Below are 24939 nucleotides of genomic sequence, written 5' to 3'. Positions count from 1 at the left end.
AACCGTTTGACCCACCGACTTCAAATTCCACACACACGTTCCACACCCCCACAGGGAGTGCAGTGCCCGGTATCGAGTCGGTCGGACCCACGGTTCTCCAGAACCACCACAAAAGGCTCTGCTCAGGCTCTGCCAGTGGGCCTAATGAGGCCAACTCCTTTCAGCTGTGCAATTTCCAGCCTCTGCCTCAGCTAATTGAGGCTCAACCAATCATGCTCTGCCAGTGGGCCGAATTGATTGCCAAATACACTTTTCAGTTTGTAGTCTTCACATACAGGCACATACACAGATCTCCATGTGGGACACCGGCTGACAGTTAAAACGGGTGCTATGACAACGTATATCATTAGGTTCCCAAGTTGCATTGTTCCCAAGTAGGCCGGTGGCCGACTGCGACGGGCACGTACAGGTCTAGTATTTATTTATTTTTTGTCACTTAGCCCATTTAGACCTGAGGCGGATTCTACACTCTTGTCCACTAGTCCCTTCCTAACATTTTAATCAATTCAATATATTTAGTATTAGTTTTAAGTCATCGAAGTTTAGTTTTTATTTAGTTTCCATTTAGTTTCCGTTTAGTTTTCGTCAGTGAAAAAAAGGTAGTCGACGAACTTTTTTTTGTCATAGTCGACGAAATCAACACTGATGCAAACAGAACAAACATTACAGGTAAGAAAGAAAAGCAGGCGTGCTTACTCAGGATGCCTTTTCTATTCTTTGATAAATATAATAACTTAACACAATTTTGGCCATGGACGTGTATACACCGTAACACGTCTTTTAAATCAAAACCATGGGGTGCCTTGGACGTGTATAGGCATCATTGGTTGGCCTCTCCTGTTGATTCGCGCATTGCCGTTCACACTTCCTTGTTTGTGGCTCGAAAAGAATGGCCTTGTATCTCCTAATCTAGGGAACTCTCCGTGGTTTTGACCAGATGGGTAATGTTCTGTCTTAATTTCTGACTTCAGCATTCCTCTCGTTTGGAATATTAACGCTTCTAGAGAGACTTTAGTGTGACCAGCGCGAGGACCCCCATCTGAAAATATGTTGTTCCAGGGACCACCCAGAACTGGCAGAAGCAAAGATTTGAGTTAAAAATGTTCGCTTTGAAAGAATATATATTCAAAGATTTGCGTCGCATTTTCACGATTTAAAAAAAAATAGCAGACCTACAAGCTCGTAGCGTGGCACTCGGTGCCGCGCTATGAGCTTGTAGGTCTGCTATTTTTCAATAGCTAAAGTAGAGCAGAATGCTTAAAACACCAAAAGGGGTTCCCGCCCAAAATGGGTTAAATCAAATACCACCGAAGTGGAAGAAAAGCGGCACTCCCAAAATAAAGTTTTGCAAGACTGGCTCAGAAAAAAATCCTCGTTTATCGAGAACACTTGTGACGCGTTTCGGCTTCGGCCTTACCTCAGAGCACATTAAACAGACGCTGGGTGAAAAAAAAAGAAATCCAATTAGACCTCTACCCAATTACAATCATCCGTCACGTCCATGCCAATCAACTCCAGCCTGTAGTAGAAACTCGAGAAACTGGCAAGGCTCGTGGAGTAGACTGCGAATTGATTTGATCCCCCCCCCCTTTTCTCTTTGCTTATTAACCCATACTGTACAGGAACCCCTTTTGGTGTTTTAAGCATTATGTTATGCTTTAGCTATTGAAAAATAGCAGATCTACAAGCTCATAGTGCGGCACCGAGTGCCGCGCTACGAGCTTGTAGGTCTGCTATTTTTGAAAAATCGTGAAAATGCGGCGCAAATCTTTGAATATATATTCTTTCAGAGCGAACGTTTTTAACTCAAATCTTTGCTTCTGAGGGGGGTTCCTGGAACAACATATTTTTCAGATGGGAGGCCAATTACATATATTTTCGGGGGTCCTTGACATGAAAATGTTTCAGAACCACTGACATAGAAACATGAGGTTTTTTCAGAAAACTGTCAGGATTTAAAAGACATTTGTAGAAGCGTCCTCAGGTCTAAATGGGTTAAGGGCTCAGGTTTTTCCTCCTGGCATTTTGATTTTCCTCTGCTGTGTGGCATGTGACACAGGTGCCATCCTGAGTGGGACATCTGGAGAACGCTCTGCTCTCTCATCCTGCACCTCCTATAGGGCTTACGTAACGTTGCCAAAATTAACCCATTTAGACCTGTCTTCTGAATCCTGACAGTTTTCTGAAAAATCCCATGTTTCTATGTCAGTGGCGCTCAACCTTTTTCACGTCAAGGACCCCCAGAATGATATGTATTTGGTCAAAATGGGTTAAAGGAGTAGTTCACCCCCCCAATTTTTTTTACTAATTGTCTATCAATTAAACGCAGCCTAAAGCCTTGAATTCATGGAGATTTTTGTTTTGTTATAGATGATCTAATTTTAGGATTAGGAACGCGACCAAAACTAAAGAATCTTTTTTGCAATTAGAAATATATCCGGTGGCTTGCAGGGATATAGCAGCATCAAAGTACCACACCCACGCCCCACACCCAGACAAAACAATGGATCATTCTTCATTTAGACAAAGACTGAACTCCATGGAGACGCTCTCCAGCGTGGAGCCGGTCTCGTCCGCGGCGTCTCGCCCTCGTGGCCTTGGTAGGAGGAGGAATGGAGCACCGACCACTTGATGGAGCACCCTCTCTCTGCCTTTCTCGCAGCAACATTTTCATTAACTTTGCCACAACGGCAGAAAATCAATATCCGTGCACCTTTTTTTACCCCCCCGGGCCCGCAAGCTTATTCCGATGACCCAGTTTAACCCATTTAGACCCGAGGACGATTCTACAAATGCCTTCTAAATTCTGACAGTTTTCTGAAAAAAACCCCCATGTTTCTATGTCAGTGGTTTTCAAACATTTTCATGTCAAGGACACCCAAAAATATAGGAATTTGGCCTCCGACCCCCCAATCTGAAAATATGTTGTTCCAGGGACGATTTGAGACACATATTCACGATTTTTCAAAAATAGCTATTTTTCAATAGCTAAAGCATAACATAATGCTTTAAAACACCAAAAGAGGTTCCCGCCCAGAATGGGTTAACCCACTTAGACCTGTGATCAGATTCTATAAAATGTTGTCTAAATTCTGACAGTTTTCTGAAGAAAAAAAAAAAGAAAGAAAAAAAACTATGATTCTATATCAGTGGTTCTCAAACTATTTCATGTCAAGGCCCTCGAAAATTGTATGTATTTGGCCCATCTCTAAATATGATGTTCCAGGGACTCCCCCAGAAGCAAAGATATGAGTTAAAAACATTCACTGTGACAGAATATATATATATACTGTGTATATATATATATATATATATATATATATATATATATATATATATTCAGAGATTTGCGCACACATTTTCACGATTTTTCAAAAATAGCAGATCTATAAGCTCGTAGTGCGGCACTCGGTGCCGCGCTACGAGCTTGTAGATCTGCTATTTTTCCAACAGCTAAAGTTTTAAATAATGGTTAAAAAGCTAACGTGACCCCCGTTGCGTCCTCGGGGTCTAAATGGGTTAAGTAAGCAGGTGGCTGGCCGCCGAGTGTGCGTGCGTGCGTGCGTGCGTGCGTGCGTGCGTGCGTTTGCGTGTGGTGGTAGTGGGGGTGAAGTATTTGAGCCGATGTTTCAAATCCTGCCGGCGTCATCAAGTGCCATTTGTCCTTGGCAGGTCCCATCGGAAAAATCAATCCGCCAGGATTAGGGCTTTCCGAAAAATAAAATGGGGAGACGGATTGAGGGTGGGGGGAGGGGGAGGGGGTGCGGCGGATTGAGGGTGGGGGGAGGGGGTGCGGCGTGTGCTGCTGCGTTCTATCAACACTCAGGCGGCATGCCACTCGCTCACTGTGATCAGGTATATTATACCCCATGTGGGGATATAAATACAGGCTGCTCATTAAAGACAGCTGTGGTTGAAGCAGATGTGAACAGCTGGGTGGAAAAAGCTCAATCAAGCGCAGGATCATTAGGCCATTTTGGGCGGGAACCACTTTTGGTGTTTTAAAGCATAATGTTGTACTTTAGCAGATCTACAAGCTCGTAGCGCGCCACCGAGAGGCACGCTACGAGCTTGTAGATCTGCTATTTTTGAAAAATCGTGAAAATGTGGCGCAAACATTTTTTAACTCGAATCTTTGCTTCTGGGGGGGGGGGGGGACAACATATTTTCAGATGGGGGTCGGAGGCCAATTACAAATCATTTTTGGGGTCCTTGACATTAAATATTGAGCACCACTGATACAGAAACATAGGAATTTCAGAAAACTGTCAGAATTTGGACATTTTCTTTAATTTCGACGTCAGGCCTAAATAGGTTAACCCCTGATCCTATTCGGACAGGCTGGATGGCTGGATGGCTGGATGGATGGACGGACAGACGGACGGACGGACGGACGGACGGACGGACGGGCGGGCGGGCGGACGGGTAGACAGACAGCATTATCTAGTCGGCTGGCATCAGCAGTGGTCTTGAGGCCACTTGAATGGTAAAGATATTGCCACTCGCACTTTACAGCGTGAAGCTGCTTCGTAAGAACGACGAACTGCGATGAATTGCCATTTATTCAACATGAATTGTAACGTCTTCTTATTTATTGGTTCCTCTCTCATGAATTGTAACGTTTTGCACTATTCTTATTTATTGGTCCCTCTCATATGATGCTTGTACTTTTGTATCTTTTTCGGTACTGTCTGAACATGTGATGTGAATATGTGTCTATTTGATTTTAGAGCACTTAAAACAAATTCCAATCAACTCTGTTGACATGGCAATAAAGTCTTGAATCGGCCTGGGCCGTGGCTCAGCGGTCCAGGCACCTTGGCTGGTAATTCAGTCTGGCAGTGTGCCGCGGGTTCGACTCCCGATCCCGACGGCCTTTACTGCAAGTCTTCTCCCCCCCATTTCCTGTCAGCCTACTGTCTGTCCCTCCATAAAAAATATAAAATAAAGGCGAAAGCCACAAATTTTTTTTTTTAATAATGTCTTGAATCTTGATTTCTGTTAGGGTTTTGGGAACACCGATTGTTGCCGTTCCCGGAATAGAGAAGTGAGGACAAGAGACGGAGTTAAAGCTTTGCATGCACAAATTGCACAATGAATGCACACCCCTAGAACAATTTTCCTTATTGCTTCTTCAGTTTCTCACAGAGAAACACCCCCGAGGCATCGGTATACTGCAAGACATGAGATATAACGCGCAGTAGAGAACAGCGGATGAGCTTTTTTGTCACCCGAATCCGCATGTGCATAATTATAATCCGCCCGTTATCCGACCGCAATTTATTAATTAATCCAATTTATTAATCCGCACCACCCGCAATCCGCTGCGCAGGGAAGCGCCCAGCGTATACAGTATAGCCAATCTACAAGCTCACAACGCGACGCTGCGACGCGTTGTGAGCTTGTAGATCGGCTATTTATACTACTTGTACAAACAATGTCACTCACCACTCTCTCGACAGTTCACCAATGTTACGTAGTGGTTGTATATATCCATTTCCATGGTAACACGCCGTCCACGTTTTCGCGACGTATTTTCATACAGCATATCCAGCGGTCATCGGCGGCAGGGTAAAGAACTTAATCACTCCCAGTCCCACGCCGAACGTATATTCCTCCCTTCTGTTTTACTTAGTTTTAAGTTTCTCTCAGACTCACTAGCTGCCTGTTAGCAACTTTAGCGTAGCTGCCTGTAGGCTGTAGGAGACCACGGTGTTGTTGTTGTGCAACAGGACCCAACTTCATAGGCGGCTAATTTGTGCCAGATCATGGAAAATTATTAAATTAAAATACTACTACTAACGCACGCACGCCGAGATTGTGTGCGTTTTAAAAGCTATAATAAGCATATTTATATACTTTATTATGCCATTACTTTATTTCCCGCATTATTTCACCCGCGGTTTATCCTATATTAATTTATAATAAATTGAATTGACCCTAATCCACCCTAAACTGCGGTTCACCCGCGGCAACCGCGGCTAAATCCGCCACCCGCTGGTCGCTAACGCGCAGCTCAAACTGGTCAATGTGAGTGTGTGCGTGTATCGCTTAGGCATCACTCAGACCTTTACTGCATTGCTGTATGCTTGTTGGATGAATGTTGTGTAGTGTCATGGCCGCCCCAATGCATTTCCAATGGAAGTCACATGGTTTGTAGTCCACATTTTGGACTACAAGCTGTTGTATGGCTTTCGGCTGTGTTTCGACTGCGCCCCTCCCCCTCATACAACACAAATGTTGTGTCAAACCATGTGACTCCCATTGGAAATGCATTGGGGCAAGCTGTGTCACACCCTTTGTATACAACAAGCATACAGCAATCTGTTGCGACCGTGTGAGTGAGGCCTTAGAGGAACAGATAGTCATGCGTTCTCAAACGTGTGGTTTTTAGCCGACTTTGTGAGTTGCATGCATACCGTTTCACCTCCTCCTGTCTGTTTCAAAGGTGTCAAACTGTGTATCGAGTTGGTCCCAGCCTGGCCCCTCTATCTATCAGTCTCGAGCACTAAGCTGCCATGTTATAGCGAGAGTCACGGAGCGGGGACGCAGTGACTGTGTCAAGCTATGCCTCGTTGCATTTGGGAACAGTGTTGGCTGTCCACTACTACACTACTATACATTCACAGAGCTGGTGTTGCTGCTGTGGCTGCTTGTCTGGCTAGTGCTGTATAGGGTATACCAAAACTCCTGGAGGGGGCGTCAACATATGTGTCACGTGGTAGCGGCCGCCATACTTGCTGGCTTGTCTGGTTTGTTTACATTGAGCGACTATCCGTGTGCTTGTATACGTTCTTTTTTTAAACTGACCTCACAATGGTGCAGACTTGCTCAGTAAATAAGTGCCACAGCAGGTCGCGTCGAGGAAATGAGCCAGACAAACGGAATTAGATGTTCAGCTTTCCAGCATGGAGACAGCATCAAGGAACCCAGATTGACGAGTTTACAAAAAGACGTAGAATGGATTGGACCTCGGCTGTACGGCGCACGGGCACAGAGACATAACGTTCAACAAAGTATCTAAGCACAGCCGTGTTTGTTCACAACATTTTCCTTGTAATGTATTTGGGCCCGACGTTCTTTCTATCAATCCTGGTGTTGGTTCACTATGTTGTCGCCCTGAACGAGCTCAATATTTACAAAAACATACCACCGTCACTCTATTCTGAGTGATGTGGGCTAGAATTGAATGCCCACGAGAGGGCCGTCCCTAGCTTTTCAGACGCCGCCTCCCTCTTGGTGACGTACACGTTTTCACACGCTATAGGCCAAGTTGTCTTCACTCCCAGCCCAGTGTTGATTTCGTCTACTGAAAACTAAGACGAAAAATGTTCGTCGACTACCTTTTTCCACTGACGAAAACTAAATGGAAACCAAGCTATGATGACTAAAACTGAGACCAAGTATACTGACAATTCCGTCAATGTTTGTCAACATATTAAGGCAACCGGCTGGTTCCACGCGTTGCACAAGGTGCCCTTTTTTCACTTGAGCACCTGCCGCTCTAAATGTCTGTGCACGTCACTGCTTGACCATCTCTCATAGAGTATAGAGACGCCTTTACAACAGACTGATGACTGGTGCCTGACAGTAGAGAAACTGATGTATTTTTCAAACGGTGACACAGGGCCAGCTTTAAAGCTTGGGTAATTAATCTAGGGGGGGGGGGGAGCCGCCTGCTACTGTATTTGTTTGAAGCCCATTAAATAACAACCTCAGCTGATGGTGTGAAGCAGACACATGGCGACGAACTCTTCATTAACCCATTTTGGGCGGGAAAACACCTTTTGGTGTTTTTTTAAGCATTATGTTATGCTTTAGCTGTTGAAAAACAGCAGATCTACAAGCTCGTAGCGCGTCACCGAGTGCCGCGCTACGAGCTTGTAGGTCTGCTGTTTTTTGAAAAATCGTGAAAATAGTGGCGCAAATCTTTGAATGCGTATTTTTTCAGAGCGAACGTTTTTTAACTCAAATCTTTGCTTCTGGGGGGTGACTGGAACAACATATTTTCAGATGGGGGTCGGCAGGCCAAATGCAGATAATTTTGGGGGTCCTTGACATGAAATAGTTTGAGAACCACTGACATAGAAACAGAGGGGTTTTCTGAAAACTGTCGTGATTTTTGAAGACATTTGTTGAATCGAACTTAGGTCTAAATGGGTTAAGATTCCATATCCTTTCCTAAAGTTAACATTGCCTCACTCTCTCTAACTTTCTAACTTAACCCATTTTGGGCAGGAACCCCTTTTGGTGTTTTAAACATTATGTTATCATTTAGCTATTGAAAAAATAGCAGATCTACAAGCTCGTAGCGCGCCACCGAGTGGCGCGCTACGAGCTTGTAGGTCTGCTATTTTTGAAAAATCGTGAAAATGTTTTTTTCAGAAAACTGGAGGATTTAGAAGATTTTTGAGTGGTGCAACCACTCCAAGGAACAGCAATGTCCGTGTTGTTCACCTATGTTTGTGACTATGTATGTATGTGTGTGACCAGTAGGGGCGCTGTTGGCCAGAAACAGAGAGAGAGATAGTGCTGCACTGTTGCCTGCTAATGAGAGAGAGAGAGAGAGAGAGAGAGAGAGAGAGAGAGAGAGAGAGAGAGGGAGGGGGGGGGGGGGGGGGGGGGAGTTGCACCACTCAGTTCACACGGGTGTGATTTTTTTTAAATTTTGAGGTCAGGCCTAAACGGGTTAAGACAGGAACAAATGTGCACACGTCCCCAAATATTAAGGAACCAATCTTAGTAGTTAGTGAGGACCGTTAAAGGCTCCCTATTGCTCTCTTCCCTTTATGTCAAATATAATTGGACTGAAAGTCATTTCAAATTAAGCACTTTTTTTTAATTTTCTTTATCTCCACGTCTTTGCCAAAAGTAGAATCAAAGACATGTCAAGTTGGATGACTCTAAATAATGCATCAAAAGACCCATTTTATTAGAGAACTTGGATGGAGCCAGACTTTTACATCTGGGGGTTTTCAAACAGTTTCAGGTTCACAGACCCCCCCCAACATTTGTATTAGGTATTAACACAATCAGTGCTGGAAGTCCTTCAAAATAGGAGCTCTGGGGTGCCGGAAAGACATGGCCGCTTTTACTCGGAAACCCACGACCCGGAAACAATCCGCTCAAAAAAGTTCTCTTTACATTGCTAGCTTACATTGCTATCGTTTTAATTTATACGATATATGATCCAAAAAGCGTTCATATTTTGCGGGAGAGACGGATGAGGAGCAGAAATGAAGCGCCAGTATATCGATCCGTTCAAAACCACGGAGAGCGCCCTGGATTAGGAGAGACGAGTCATTCTTTCTGCCGCGGTAACAGCTAAGTCAATGGTAAGCTAACAAGAGTCTAGAGTGTAGCATACGGTAGCCGAAAGGCGAACTGACAAATAAAAAAAAAGGAAAAAAATCTGAATATTCTTATCTCGCCCGGTATCATTGAGGATGCGCTAGGACGTCTGAGGACGTCGTATGTACACTTCGATTGGGACCCCTAGGACGTGTGGTGACGTCCTACGGACGGAAACGGTTAATGTGGCCAAATTTGACTGAGGGACTGCCATTGGATTTTTTCTTTTAATTTTCGTTTTTTTCATGTCATATGAAAGCTTGGTGGTTTGACCCACCAGTTTTGGAGATATGGCTTATAGAGTCATGTCTTGCAGAGAAACAGTGAGTTGAGAAAACAGGCTTGAAAAGGTTCACTTCTGTGGACTCTAACATTACACCTAGCTACATGTTTAAGCATTTATTTCATATTTACATGTCGATTTCAGCTCTGCCACTTATTTCAGACATGCTCTAGTATGTGAACAGTCTGCCTGTGCTATTAACCCTAAAAAGGTTTTTCTCCTCTGGTGAAAAGCTGGATGTTGCGCGATGGCAGGCTCTCAGTCAAATCTGGTCACAAATGATGACATTCCTGGTGTACCTATATCTGTTATGTGATATGATTGTTGTTGTGATGCCATTTGTTTTTCATATCAGTTTATTTTTGGCTTTTTGCCTTCATTGAAAGTATCAAGTGAAGATAGACAGAAAAGAGAGAGAGAGAGAGAGAGAGAGAGAGAGAGAAGGGGAGAGACACACGGCAAAGGTCATCATGAACGGGACTCGAACACGTGACACGCCGTCACGAGCCAGTGCCTATATGTGGCATGATGCGCCTGGACCGCTAGGCCAGCGGGTGCCCCATTTGTCATTTATTTTAGTGTTTGTTTTTCTGTTGAAGAGGACCGCAATGGAAAGCCCCCAGGCTTGATTGTGTTTTCATCCTCGGTGATGCATGCTTGTTCTCTTCTTTTATGTCACCAAATAAAATTAATCAATCATCAATGTGTGTGTGTGTGTGTGTGTGTGTGTGTGTGTGTGTGTGTGTGTGTGTGTGTGTGTGTGTGTGTGTGTTTGTGTGCGCGTGCGCGCGTACCTAAGGAGTTTGCAGATGCTACTCCTGTAGCTGAGTCTCTGGCTGGCAGCGGCTACGCTCGGGGGCATGGGTGGTCGTGACGGGAAGTAGAGCAGGACGGCGGCAAATAGCACGGCGATCGCTCCGAACTCTGGAGCCAGGGTGTTCAGACACACACGGACACGAGAGAGAGAGAGAGAGAGAGAGAGACATGGGGGGGAAACAGGTTATTTTTATGGAGAAGAGAGCTGTAATCATCATCATCACCGATCACCTGACCAGACCGATCCATCCAACGTGACCAGAGTAATCTAGTAAGAGAGTGGCGACACTAGCGTTGACTCCCATTGTAACAATGGAATGCGGAAGTGCTCATTCTATCTCAATGGGATAGTTCCAGCCATAGGAGCAATGTTTGGAACTATAGCCCATAGAGCGTTGCAGTCTCGCCCCATACCATGGCCCAGGAAATGAATCCCAATGCATTTTTCCCATAGACATTTCAAAAAGTATTTATTTAAAGACGGTTAAGCCGCGGACAAAGCCAACTCGAGTCGTGACAACTCATGACAATAAACACAATATTTTGGACCAAACAAATAATTACAAAGAAGAAAAACAACAAAAAAAGTGTTGTAACCTGCCGTTTTTTTCTTCTTTCTAATTATTTGTTCGGCCCAAAGAATTGTGTTTGTTGTCATGATCTGTCACGACTCGAGTTGGCTTTGTCCGCGGCGTAAACGTCTTTAAATAAATACTTTCTGAAATGTCTATGAGGAAAATGAACGGAGAATCATTTCCTGGGCCATGGTAGGGGGCGGGACTGCGACGCTCTATAGGCACCCGCTTTGCGGCGAGATCAAAGCGTGTCGCTACTCTCCTACTCTGGCGGTGACATTGGGAACTTATGATGAATTCCTGTTCTGTTCTTTGTCTATATAGAAGTGTCTATTTGTACGTCTCTAAATGTTTTGATGAATTGAACATGGTGGACCCTGTTGTAAACAAGTGTAATGCTTAATTGGGTCGTCCACTCACAGTTAACAGCCTTTGTATTGAGTTTGTGCTTGAAATGTACTGTAATTCTGCAAACTGTTAATACAATTTTCAATCAATCAATCAAAACGTTTTTACATGCTGTTCCTTTCAGCAGTGGACAGAACTGGGTATGTTAAAAATATAGTCAGTCAGTCAAATAGTCCATTTTAGAGCCCGACTCATTTTTTTACCAACAGATTCACAGTGAGTATATTCATATTTTATGAAAGTTTCTATTTTTGGAACGTTTTAACTAACTAAGCAAACAAGTAAGGATAAATATAAATAACACTGTAAATGTGCGTTCAGACTTGAATTGAAATATTCGCCTCGGGTTCGTCCCGTTTGTGCCAAAAGTTGAATCAAAGACATGTCAAGTTGGAGGACTCTAAATAATGTATCAAAAGCCCCATTTTATTAGAGAACTTGGATGGAGCCAGATTTTTTGATCTGCAGGTTTTCAAACAGTTTCAGGTTCACAGACCGCCCACCATTTTTATTAGGTATCAACACAATCAGTGCCGGAAGTCCTTCAAAATAGGAGCTCTGGGGTGCCGGAAAGACATGGCCGCTTTTACTCGGAAACCCACGACCCGGAAACAATCCGCTCAATCCACTCAATCCCAAGTCTGAACGCATCTTAAAACGGGAACCCCTTTTGGTGTTTTAAGCATTATGTTATGCTTTAGCCGTTGAAAATAGCAGATCTACAAGCTCATAGCGCGGCACCGAGTCAGATTACAACTTGTCCAAAATGTGTCAGCCAAAGTTAAACTAAAAATAAGATGAGAGAACATATTACTCCAGTTTTAGCTTCACTGCATCCGGTTCCGGTTATTCTTAGGATTGATTTTAAAATTATTTTACTTGTTTATAAAGCTCTCAATGGTCTCGCACCTTCCTACCCACATGACTGCCTGCCTAAACATGTCCCAAACCGCCCCCTCAGGTCTTGGTGGCCACTGCTGGCCTGCTCGCTGTGCCTAAAAAAATGTCAACTAAAAAACACGGTGAAGCAGCTTTCTGCTTCTAGGGGCCGACGGCGTGGAACAAACTCCCACTGTACCTTCGACAGGCAGCCTCTGTAGACATTTTTAAAGCGCAGCTCAAGACCTTCTACACTCTTGCTTTTAATTGATCTTTTAAATTCATTAGTTCACTGTATTGCATTACTGCTATTATTTTAATGTTTTATGCCTAGGTTTTTTTTTCTTTCTCCATTGCTCTGTAAAGCACTTTGAGCTGCATTTCATGTCATGAAAGGTGCTATACAAACAAAGTTGTATTATTATTATTTCTGGCAGTGCTATCCTCCTGTCACAGAAGGGGTCGTTGCCATGTTAGGCCTCACTCAGACCTTTACTGCATTGCTGTATGCTTGTTGGATGAATGTTGTGTAGTGTCATGGCCGCCCCAATGGAAGTCACATGGTTTGTAGTCCACATTTTGGACTACAAGCTGTCGTATGGCTTTCGGCTGTGTTTCGACTGCGCCCGTCCCCCTCATACAACACAAATGTTGTGTCAAACCATGTGACTCCCATTGGAAATGCATTGGGGCGGCCATGACACTACACAACATTCATCCAACAAGCATACAGCAATGCAGTAAAGGTCTGAGTGAGGCCTTAGGCTGAGCTCACACCTTTCATGCAATTCTCTGTGCTCGTTGGGTGTTGTGTCATGGCCGCCCAGCGGCCCAATGCATTTCCAATGGAGGTCACATGGTTTGACCCAACACGACTGCGCCCCTCCCCCTCACACAACACAATGTTGGGTCAAACCATGTGACCTCCATTGGAAATGCATTGGGCGGCCATGACACTACCCAACGAGCATCCAACGAGCACAAGAATTGCATTAACCGTGTGAGTGCACCCTTAGGGTGCACTCACACGGTTAATGCAATGCTCTGTGCTCGTTGGATGCATTTTGTGTTGTGTCATGGCCGCCCAATGCATTTCCAATGGAGGTCACATGGTTTGACACAACATAGGGGGAGGGGTCTGTTGTATGGCTTTCAGCTGTGTTTCGACTGTGCCCCTCCCCCTCATACAACACAATGTTGTGTCAAACCATGTGACCTCCATTGGAAATGCATTGGGTGGCCATGACACAACACAACAAGCATCCAACGAGCACGAGAATTGCATTAAAGGTGTGAGCTCAGCCTTACAGGGATCCGGTAAGGAAAGCGACACTCGCCTCCCTGTAGTGTATAGACAGAGTAAACACTGCCAGTCCCCTCTTACAAAACTCTCCCAACCCCATCCGACTTGGCAACGCGCCGCGCACAGCTTGGCATGAGATCCTGGTATAGACACATCTTGTCACACAACAAGATGGAGTGGCAACAAGGACTTTTTTCAACTAGTCCCATTTTCCAGAAAAAGAATCCCGCAAATCACTCTCCTTCTGTCCCCTGCCATAACCCATTCTGGGCGGGGAACCCCTTTCGGTGTTTTAAGCGTAACGTTATACTTTAGCTATTGAAAAATAGCAGATCTACAAGCTCATAGCGCGGCACCGAGTGCCGCGCTATGAGCTTGTAGGTCTGCTATTTTTTGAAAAATCGTGAAAATGTAGTGCAAATCTTTGAATATATATTCTTTCAGAGCGGACATTTTTAACTCAAATCTTTGCTTCTGGTGGGGAGGTCCCAACATATTTTCAGATGGGGGTCGGCGGCCAATTACATATAATTTTTGGGGTTCCTTGACATGAAATATTGAGCACCACTGCTATAGAAACATGAGGTTTTTCAGAAAACTGTCATGATTTAGAAGACATTTCTTTTAGAATCGTTCCCAGGTCTAAATGGGATAATATGGTGGATTGATTGAGAGGCAGCTGCACATTACTTGCCGGCAGGCAGGGTTATACATGCCAGCATGCATCAATCTTCCAGTCACCCTTTTCTCGTCCTTTCATTTTAAAGCTGTTGATTGGTGGCTTTCCACAGGTGTGGAACATTTTGCACTTCAAAGAGGAGAACCTTTCATTCTCTCCAAAATGCCTGACCGACCTTATATTAATACTTCCTGACGACCTCAAACTCTCAGGATTTCTTTTGCAAAAACGTGTCTGTTTTGTCCTTGTGAAAATTAAATGGGAATGCAATCTTTAGGTCAAACAAAAAGCCTCAAATCTATTACTGTGTGTGAGGATTCTATTTTTCCCCGGCATGCTTTTTAATTTTCTGAATCAGTTAAGCAGAACATTCTGGGCAATCTATTTTTCAGAAAGGCCGTTATGAAGATTATTGTCAGGTTGTTTTTTACCCCCTCGGTATTGGTGAAAAGAACTCTCTGCCTCCCGCCTTCGAACCATATCGTATTATTAGTATGTCTCGGCTGAGCTGACAGACATGATGCACTGTGACACTATCGATCCCCCCAACACCTCGAGAGTGTGTGTGTGGCTGTGTTTGTGTGTGTGTGTGTGTGTGTGTGTGTGTGTGTGTGTGTGTGTGTGTGTGTGTGTGTGTGTGTGTGTGTGTGTGTGTGTGTGTGTGTGTGTGTGTGTGTGTGTGTGTGTGTCATGTTCCTTTCCTGTCCGTCAGATTTTAGTTTTAGTCATAGGGCTCCATCTTGCGCCACCCCTTATCCCTAAACGTATTTTGCCATTTTTTACTATTTTGATTTTTTTTTTTAAATAGTTCAACTAGCCGATCTACATTGAGACGTTGTGAGCTTGTAGATCGGAGATTTGAACTATTTTAAAAGGTTTTTTAAATAGTAAAAGATGGCAAATTAGTTTAGGGATAAAGTGATAAGGGTGGCGCAAGATATAGCCCATAGTCTCTTCAATAGTTTTCATTTAGTTTCACTCACATTTTAGTCACGCAGAATGTTTTAGTGTTAGTCTAGTTTTAGTCGACTAAATATCATAAGATCTTAGTCGACTAAATCTACAGTCGATTCAGTCGACTAAAATGTATTTTGACGCACCGCAGCGTGACACGTTGTGAGCTTGTAGATCGGCTATTTTCAGCATGCAACCAAGTGTAAAATGACTTATACTGATCTCTTGTCCACTAGTCCCCTTCCTAACATTTTAGTCTAGTTTGTATTCGTTGTTCGTAGTTTTAGTCATCATAGCTTAGTCTTCATTTAGTTTCTATTTAGTTTTCACCAGTGAAAAAAAGGTAGTCGACGAACATTTTTCGTCTTAAAAGGACCACTTTTCAACCCATCTTCATATAACAGTCCCTCACTAACAATCATGATAAAATGGCGCCATTTCTTTCCTACTCGGTCTGTGTCTCATAGGAGGGCTGTGGGCAGTTCAGAAACCCGTTCCTCCAGTGACATCATCGATGGGGGAATCCAAGCTAATAGAAACTGCAGGCTTTCTAGCAAATGACCTCCTCTCATCCACTCTGCAGGGAGTTCCAACTACTTCCCTCTGGTAGACAGTACAAAGTACCAAAAGCTAACCGTAACATTTTTTTAAATCCCTTCATCCCAAATGCCATTAAGGCACTAAATTATACCATGTCTCGCTAGATTTGTTGTTTTTTAATGTATTTGCCAAAAATAATTGTGTAAGTGTTGTTACTGTTGTTGTAGCCGATTGTTTTTACTGTTGAGACCGAAGACAAATTTCCACACGTACCCAGGGGGCAAACCACCCTTTTTTTAGGAAACCTGCATTTGTCATAACATACAAAGTTGTCCACCAGAAATAATATCTATGACCCCATAGGATCACAACCTATATGGACAACTCGGTCAATTTTGTTGCGAAAGTCCAATATGGCCGCCCCCAATATTAGCCCCTATTAGTTATAATGGGGGGTGAATAGGGCAATTTGTTAAACTGAGAGATATTTCCACGAAACTTCTCAGGTTGATCAATGATATGAATACGAACATGTTTTGTATTGCAAGTTTCCATGAAATCCAATATGGCCGCCACAATATGGCCGCCACATTATTAGCACCAAAAAAAAAGGTTTTGGCTCTAACTTCTGAACCAGATAAGCTAGAAATGCAAACTTGGTGTCTATTTCATGGTTTCTGACCATGAGAGACTCAATGGAATACCTCTTTTCATTATTGGGTGTGTCTGGACCCTTATTGTGCATATTTACAAGATGGTGGCTACCCGAAATAGTGTTTTACCATGATTTCTACCATGATTGTTGACTGTTTTGGCAAACACAAGCAATATTAATCCATTGGCTAAGATTCATGGCACAGAAGGAACATATTTTCTTGAGCTTGCATATTGTCAAAATGGCTGCAAACATAAAAAAAAGAAAAGACATTACATTTCCTGTCAGATCCTATTACCCAGGGGGGCAAACCACTCCTTTTTTGGATACCTGCATTTGCCATAACATCAAAGGTTGTCCACCAGAAAGATATATGACCCAATAGAATCACAACCTATGTGGACACACCGGTCAATTTCTTTGCTGGAAATCCAATATGGCCACCACAATATTAGCCCCCATTAGCCTATAATGCGGGTGAATAGGACAACATTTTTAACTGAGGGATATTTCCACAAAACTTCACAGGTTGATCAATGATATGAATACCATATTTTTTTGTATTGGAAGTTTCCATGATATCCATTATGGCCACCACAATACTAGCACCCAGAAAATAGGTTTGGCTCTAAATTCTGAACAAGATGAGCTAGAAATACAAACTCATGGTTTCTAACCACGAAAGATATTATTGTTCTGGGGTGTTTCTTTGCAGAAAGACGTCCCTCTGGCTGTATTTTGGTTTTGTTCTACTGTTTGTTGGCATTTCCTCTGTTTATGTTGACAATCATACCTGGCAGGGACGTGCATCGCCAAAGACGCATCCATAGTGCATGTTTACAAGAGGAAAGGGGATGGGGCATACTGCGATAACCATCATGGTATAGCCCTCCTGAGTCCTGAACATCACAGGAAAGATCTTAGCAAGAATCATCCTCAACCGGCTTATCAGCCATGCTGAGAATGTTGTCCCTGGATCCCAATGTGGTTTCCACGGAGGCAGAGGTACCTGTAACATGATCTTTTCCATTTGCCAGCTGCAAGAAAAGTGCAGAGAGCAGAAGGGTCTCTATATGGTGTTTGTCGACCTCACCAAGGCCTTTCACACAGTCAATCGTGAGGGCCTGTGGCAGATCCCTGGCAAGTTTGGCTGTCCAGGGACATTGATCTCTCTCATTGCGTCCTTTCATGACAGGATGCCAGCCAGAGTCCAAGATAATGGTGATGCATCCCCAGTCAGGAATGGAGTGAAGCTGCTGCATGCATCTTGTCTCCAGTCCCTGGCACATGAACAGATTTTCTGGCATAGGCCATGCTGGCTCTAGATGGACAGGGGACCATCACTGAGAGACCATCCATACTCAGTGAAGGAAGGGATGTCCGGCTTGACGATGCACGTCCCTACCAGGGATGATTGTCAACATAAACAGAGGAAATGCCAACAGAAACAGTAGAACAAAACCAAAATACAGCCAGAGGGATGTCTTTCTGCAAATAAACACCCCAGAACAATAATACTTAATAGAGGGAAAGTATGGCTAAAATATGTATATATCTCTCTCGTGGTTAGAAACCATGAGTTTGTATTTATAGCTCATCTGGTTCTGAATTTAGAGACAAACCTATTTTCTGGGTGCTAGTATTGTGGTGGCCATATTGGATATCATGGAAACTTCCAATACAAACCATTATGGTATTCATATCATTGATCAACCTGTGAAGTTTCGTGGGAATATCCCTCAGTTAAAATGTTGCCCTATTTACCCGCATTATAGGCTAATGGGGGGCTAATATTGTGGTGGCCATATTGGATTTCCAGCAAAGATATTGACCGGTGTGTCCATATAGGTTGGGTCATAGATATTTCTGGTGGACAACCTTTGATGTTATGGCAAATGCAGGTATCCAAAAAGGGGTGGTTTGCCACCCTGGGTAATAGGATCTGACAGGAAATGTAATGTCTCTTTTCTTTTTCATGTTTGCAGCCATTTTGACAATATGCAAGCTCAAGAAAATATGTTCCTTCTGTGCCATGAATCTTAGCCAATGGATTAATATTGCTTGTGTTTGCCAAAACAGTCAACAATCATGGTAGAAATCATGGTAAAGCACTATTTCGGGTAGCCACCATCTTGTAAATATGCACAATAAGGCTCCAGAAACACCCAATAATAAAAATAGGTATTCAATTGAGTCTCTCATGGTCAGAAACCATGAAATAGACACCAAGTTTGCATTTCTAGCTCATCTGGTTCAGAAGTTAGAGCCAAAACCTATTTTCTTGGTGCTAATATTGTGGCGGCCATATTGTGGCGGCCATATTGGATTTCATGGAAACTTGCAATACAAAAAATGTTCGTATTCATATCATTGATCAACCTGAGAAGTTTCGTGGAAATATCTCAGTTTAAAAATGTGCCCTATTCACCCCCCATTATAACTAATAGGGGCTAATATTGGGGGCGGCCATATTGGACTTTCGCAACAAAATTGACCGAGTTGTCCATATAGGTTGTGATCCTATGGGGTCATAGATATTATTTCTGGTGGACAACTTTGTATGTTATGACAAATGCAGGTCAACCCCCTTTGCCCCCTGGGTAACGTGGACAATAAATGAAACTAACTAACTAACCTGAAAAGTTAAATTAGTCAACGGATTTTTTGTGTTTTTTTTGTTATTATTATTATTATTTGTTCTGTAAATATGGACATTTCCTGATGTTTCTTCGAAGATTTTGTTTGTATTTGCGCTGCCATGGGGATGTGGGGGGGAAAATATATGTGAATAATTGTTTTGAAATTACTATTGTTGTTGTAAAGAAAAATCAATAAACATATGTTAAAAAAAAAATTCGACGAAAACAACAACACTGCTTGTACCGTACCCGAATACATAAGCAGCTGGATCCTGTCTCGGATGTAGTCGTCGGAGAACGGCGCCACCGGCGCCGCCGCCGCCTTGTAGTGGTGAGTGATGGTGTCGTTGGGCGCCGGCACCAGCAGCGGCCCCACCACAAAGGACGTGGCCGCCGCCTTGTAGTGGTGAGTGATGGTGTCGTTGGGCGCCGGCACCAGCAGCGGCCCCACCACGAAGGACGTGGCGGCGCCCAGGTAGCTGACGAGCGAGGCCACGGCCGTGGCGGTGGCCCTCTGGTCGGGGGCGAACCACGTGGTGGAGAGCAGCGGACCGGCGCTCATGATGGTGGGGCCGGCCAGGCCGTTGAGCAGCTGACCGCCGTGGATCAACCTTGGAGGAGGGAGAGGGGAGGTGAGGAACAGTGTTTGTTTTTGGCAGCACATTTTGATTTTAGTTTTTACTTTTAGTCATAGTCTCAATAGTTTTCAAAACTTTTCATTTAGTTTCAGTCACATTTTTAAGTCACCTGGAATGTCTTAGTGTTAGTCTAGTTTTAGTCAACTAAATCTAGTTTTTTTGTCGACTAAAATGTATTTCTGCGGGCCTTGATGCCGTTGTAATGACAATAGCGACGCGTTGTTAGCTTGTAGATCTGCTATTTTCAGCATGCAACCAAGTGTAAAATGACTTACACTGGATCTCTTGTCCACTAGTCCCTTCCTAACATGTCTAGTTTTTATTTGTTGACGAAATTGTCAGTATATTTAGTCTTAGTTTTAGTCGTCGTAGCTTAGTTTTCATTTAGTTTCCTTTTAGTTTTCGTCAGTGAAAAAAGGTAGTCGACAAACATTTTTCGTCTTAGTTTTAGTCGACGAAACCAACACTGAGGAAAAACACCAAAAAAACTGTTTATGAAAAACATTTTAAGTGCTGTCGCAATAGAAAAAGGAGGGGAGGGGAGGGGAGAGGGATTTAAAAACAGGCTGCCATCCTGGTGCTGCCAACCCCCGCAATCCAAAGTTCCAGACCGGACCCATCCCCGTCTTGCACAATCCGTGTGAGTTGTGCAAGAAGAAGACAGAGAATCAATCAGAAGACACTCGGAGACGTCCCGCGATGCCCTCACCAAAGCACCACACCACCACCCTCTCAGCTGCTCAGCGGACAGCTCCCTCTAGCCCATTTTGACCTGAGATCAGATTATAAAAATGTCTTCTACATCCTGACAGTTTTTATATGTCAGTCCTTCTTTGATTTTTCAAAAATAGCAGACCTACAAGCTCGTAGCGCGCCACTCGGTGGCGCGCTACGAGCTTGTAGCTATAAAGCATAAGATAATGATAACACCAAGAGGGGTTCCTGCCCAAAATGGGCTAGAACAGTCTGTCTGAGACTGCCAGCCCGGTCCCCCGGGGACCCCCCGTACCGTACGGCTGATTGATTGTCTGTCTGTGTGCTCAGCGAGGACACCGTTGTTCACCCAGAGCCATCTCACAGGGGCTAAGCCAAGACAGGGGGGGGGGGGGGGAAGTACAAGGAAATGATAGGAGAAAGAGAGAGAAGGAGAGAAAGAGAGAGAGAGAGAGAGAGAGAGAGAGAGAGAGAGAAAGACTGACGTGACCAAGGATGGGTTACGTGGTCAAGAGTCATGAATCACAAGGTCAATTTGTCACTGAAACATACAACATACTACAACATACTACAAGCATACTACAACATACTACAACATACTACAAGCATACTACAAGCATACTACAACAACATACTACAAGCAGTGAAATGTAAGTTTGGCGATTTCTGCAATACTGTAATGATATGTCAACCGAACAACCATAATAATAAAGCTATGAAAATAAAGATAAAAACGAATTTGTACTACTAATGAGCATTGCGCCTGTCACAGACATGCACGGAGCAAGTTCACTCGGGAAACTCAGTGCAGTTAATTGCTGCCGGCCGTTCATTGGGCCACCTCAGCATCACGTTTTCATTCACATGATTCACTTCATCCAATCACACACTCATTCCATCTTCATACCGGCTATTTAAACTGGAGGTTTACCACCTGCTACTTTACCACAGCTACCACCTGTCTCACCCTCCTCCACCCCAGCTACCACCTGTCTCACCCTCCTCCACCCCAGCTACCACCTGTCTCATCCTCCTCCACCCCAGCTACCACCTGTCTCACCCTCCTCCACCCCAGCTACCACCTGTCTCACCCTCCTCCACCCCAGCTACCACCTGTCTCACCCTCCTCCACCCCAGCTACCACCTGTCTCACCCTCCTCCACCCCAGCTACCACCCGTCTCACCCTCCTCCACCCCAGCTACCACCCGTCTCACCCTCCTCCACCCCAGCTACCACCTGTCTCACCCTCCTCCACCCCAGCTACCACCTGTCTCACCCTCCTCCACCCCAGCTACCACCCGTCTCACCCTCCTCCACCCCAGCTACCACCCGTATCATCCTCCTCCACCCCAGCTACCACCCGTCTCACCCTCCTCCACCCCAGCTACCACCCGTCTCACCCTCCTCCACCCCAGCTACCACCCGTCTCACCCTCCTCCACCCCAGCTACCACCCGTCTCACCCTCCTCCACCCCAGCTACCACCCGTCTCACCCTCCTCCACCCCAGCTACCACCCGTCTCACCCTCCTCCACCCCAGCTACCGCCTGTCTCACCCTCCTCCACCCCAGCTACCGCCTGTCTCACCCTCCTCCACCCCAGCTACCGCCTGTCTCACCCTCCTCCACCCCAGCTACCGCCTGTCTCACCCTCCTCCACCCCAGCTACCACCTGTCTCACCCTCCTCCACCCCAGCTACCACCTGTCTCACCCTCCTCCACCCCAGCTACCACCTGTCTCACCCTCCTCCACCCCAGCTACCACCCGTCTCACCCTCCTCCACCCCAGCTACCACCCGTCTCACCCTCCTCCACCCCAGCTACCACCTGTCTCACCCTCCTCCACCCCAGCTACCGCCTGTCTCACCCTCCTCCACCCCAGCTACCGCCTGCCTCACCCTCCTCCACCCCAGCTACCGCCTGCCTCACCCTCCTCCACCCCAGCTACCACCTGTCTCACCCTCCTCCACCCCAGCTACCACCTGTCTCACCCTCCTCCACCCCAGCTACCGCCTGTCTCACCCTCCTCCACCCCAGCTACCACCCGTCTCACCCTCCTCCACCCCAGCTACCACCCGTATCACCCTCCTCCACCCCAGCTACCACCCGTCTCACCCTCCTCCACCCCAGCTACCACCCGTCTCACCCTCCTCCACCCCAGCTACCACCCGTCTCACCCTCCTCCACCCCAGCTACCACCCGTCTCACCCTCCTCCACCCCAGCTACCACCCGTCTCACCCTCCTCCACCCCAGCTACCACCTGTCTCACCCTCCTCCACCCCAGCTACCACCTGTCTCACCCTCCTCCACCCCAGCTACCGCCTGTCTCACTCTCCTCCACCCCAGCTACCGCCTGTCTCACCCTCCTCCACCCCAGCTACCGCCTGTCTCACCCTCCTCCACCCCAGCTACCGCCTGTCTCACCCTCCTCCACCCCAGCTACCGCCTGTCTCACCCTCCTCCACCCCAGCTACCGCCTGTCTCACCCTCCTCCACCCCAGCTACCACCTGTCTCACCCTCCTCCACCCCAGCTACCACCCGTCTCACCCTCCTCCACCCCAGCTACCACCCGTCTCACCCTCCTCCACCCCAGCTACCACCCGTCTCACCCTCCTCCACCCCAGCTACCACCCGTCTCACCCTCCTCCACCCCAGCTACCGCCTGTCTCACCCTCCTCCACCCCAGCTACCACCTGTCTCACCCTCCTCCACCCCAGCTACCACCTGTCTCACCCTCCTCCACCCCAGCTACCACCCGTCTCACCCTCCTCCACCCCAGCTACCACCTGTCTCACCCTCCTCCACCCCAGCTACCACCTGTCTCACCCTCCTCCACCCCAGCTACCACCCGTCTCACCCTCCTCCACCCCAGCTACCACCCGTCTCACCCTCCTCCACCCCAGCTACCACCTGTCTCACCCTCCTCCACCCCAGCTACCGCCTGTCTCACCCTCCTCCACCCCAGCTACCACCCGTCTCACCCTCCTCCACCCCAGCTACCACCTGTCTCACCCTCCTCCACCCCAGCTACCACCCGTCTCACCCTCCTCCACCCCAGCTACCACCTGTCGTTTTGGATCTGCTGTTTAGGTACTGGGGATTCAGAGTCCCTTTATGGTTGGGACTGATTCGCTTGATCAGAGTACCTAAAAAAACAGATCCAATTCAATCGCCAAACCATAATAAAATATATTGCTCATTTTATATTCAATAAATATTATTCCATTCATGAAGTTGTCCTCCTTACTATAGTATGAATAGGCCTTGACTGACTTTGCCTGTCTTAGATCCTCAGGCACGGCATTACAAAGCCTTGGTGGGACCCAGGCAGTGAAAGCCTGATTGCCCCGTTTTTAGTGCAAAACTAATGCTTGGAATGGGTTCAGAATCATGAAAACCCCCTAGTTTGACCATAGCCACTTGCCCAAATATGCCCAAATGTGCTGACCTCATCACATTTGTGATGACGGCTATGGACATTTTTAGCCCAAGGAGTGTTTTTCGTGAAAAACGAATGCTTGGGAATGGATTCAGAATCATGTAAACACCCTAGTTTGACATGTCACATGCTACTTAAAGCATTATGAAATTTAGAACTTTTTGCCATATATTGGCTGTTGATGGTACCCCAACTTTCAGCAGCTGTCAAAAGTTCCCCTATGGGTGGTTGAATATAAACCAATGTGGGATATGTTAGTAGACAACTTTACAAACACATTGGTGAAGAAAATTCTTGGTAAGACATGTATTCCCAGATTGTATTAATATCCACTGACTACAGGTAATGAAGTGAGATACAACCCTAGAGAGATCTCACTATCTGACGATCTAAAGGTGGCCTTACACTAGCCGATTTTTTTCAATCTGAAATCTGATAGCGCCACACACTACAGGATAATCGGAGCAGGGCAGAGCAAATATCAAACATTCTTGATCGGGCCGATCCCGATCGCGCTTTGAGCGGCCCCGAGCAGATCGATTGAGTCGGGCACCCCCCGAGCGTCAAAAAATGCCCGATTATCGGCTAGTGTAAGGCCACCTTTAGGCTGTACTCCGGTTCATATCTGGACCAGCATATCTAAAATGTAACTAAGATCCTGGGATATTTAGGGTTTTCAATTAACCCATTTAGACCTGAGGACGATTCTACAAATGTCTTCTAAATCCTGACAGTTTTCTTGAAAAACCCTATGTTTCTATGTCAGTGGTTCTCAAACATTTTCATATTAAGGAGCCCCAGAAATATATGTATTTGGCCGCCGACCCCTATCTGAAAATATGTTATTCCAGGAACCCTCCAGAAGCAAAGATTTGAGTTAAAAACGTTCGCTCTGAAAGAATATATATTCAAATTTTTGTGCCACATTTTCACGATTTTTCAACAATGGGACCACGTACAGGTACACACATACATAGACACATAGATACAGACAAAGCTGGTTGTTGGAGTGGTTTGCACCACTCAAAAACACCAAAAGGGGTTCCCGCCCAAAATGGATTAAAA

The 24939-nt window shown here is 45.5% G+C and overlaps 1 protein-coding gene across 1 annotated transcript in view; it reads right to left on the bottom strand.

Moving 5' to 3' along the window:
- Nucleotides 1-24939, bottom strand: part of slc49a4 (solute carrier family 49 member 4) — an 88902-nt gene that overhangs the window by 49787 nt on the left and 14176 nt on the right. The window contains exons 3-4 of the mRNA XM_079518684.1: nt 19332-19693; nt 10429-10558 (exon numbers count right to left, since the gene is read on the bottom strand). Of these exons, the coding sequence (XP_079374810.1) occupies nt 10429-10558; nt 19332-19693 (492 nt within the window). The remainder of the gene's footprint in view (nt 1-10428; nt 10559-19331; nt 19694-24939) is intronic.

Source organism: Electrona antarctica (assembly GCF_951216825.1).
Source record: "Electrona antarctica genome assembly, chromosome: 13".
In the NCBI taxonomy this organism is placed as follows: domain Eukaryota; kingdom Metazoa; phylum Chordata; class Actinopteri; order Myctophiformes; family Myctophidae; genus Electrona; species Electrona antarctica.
This window is presented reverse-complemented; position numbering and strand designations above follow the sequence as displayed.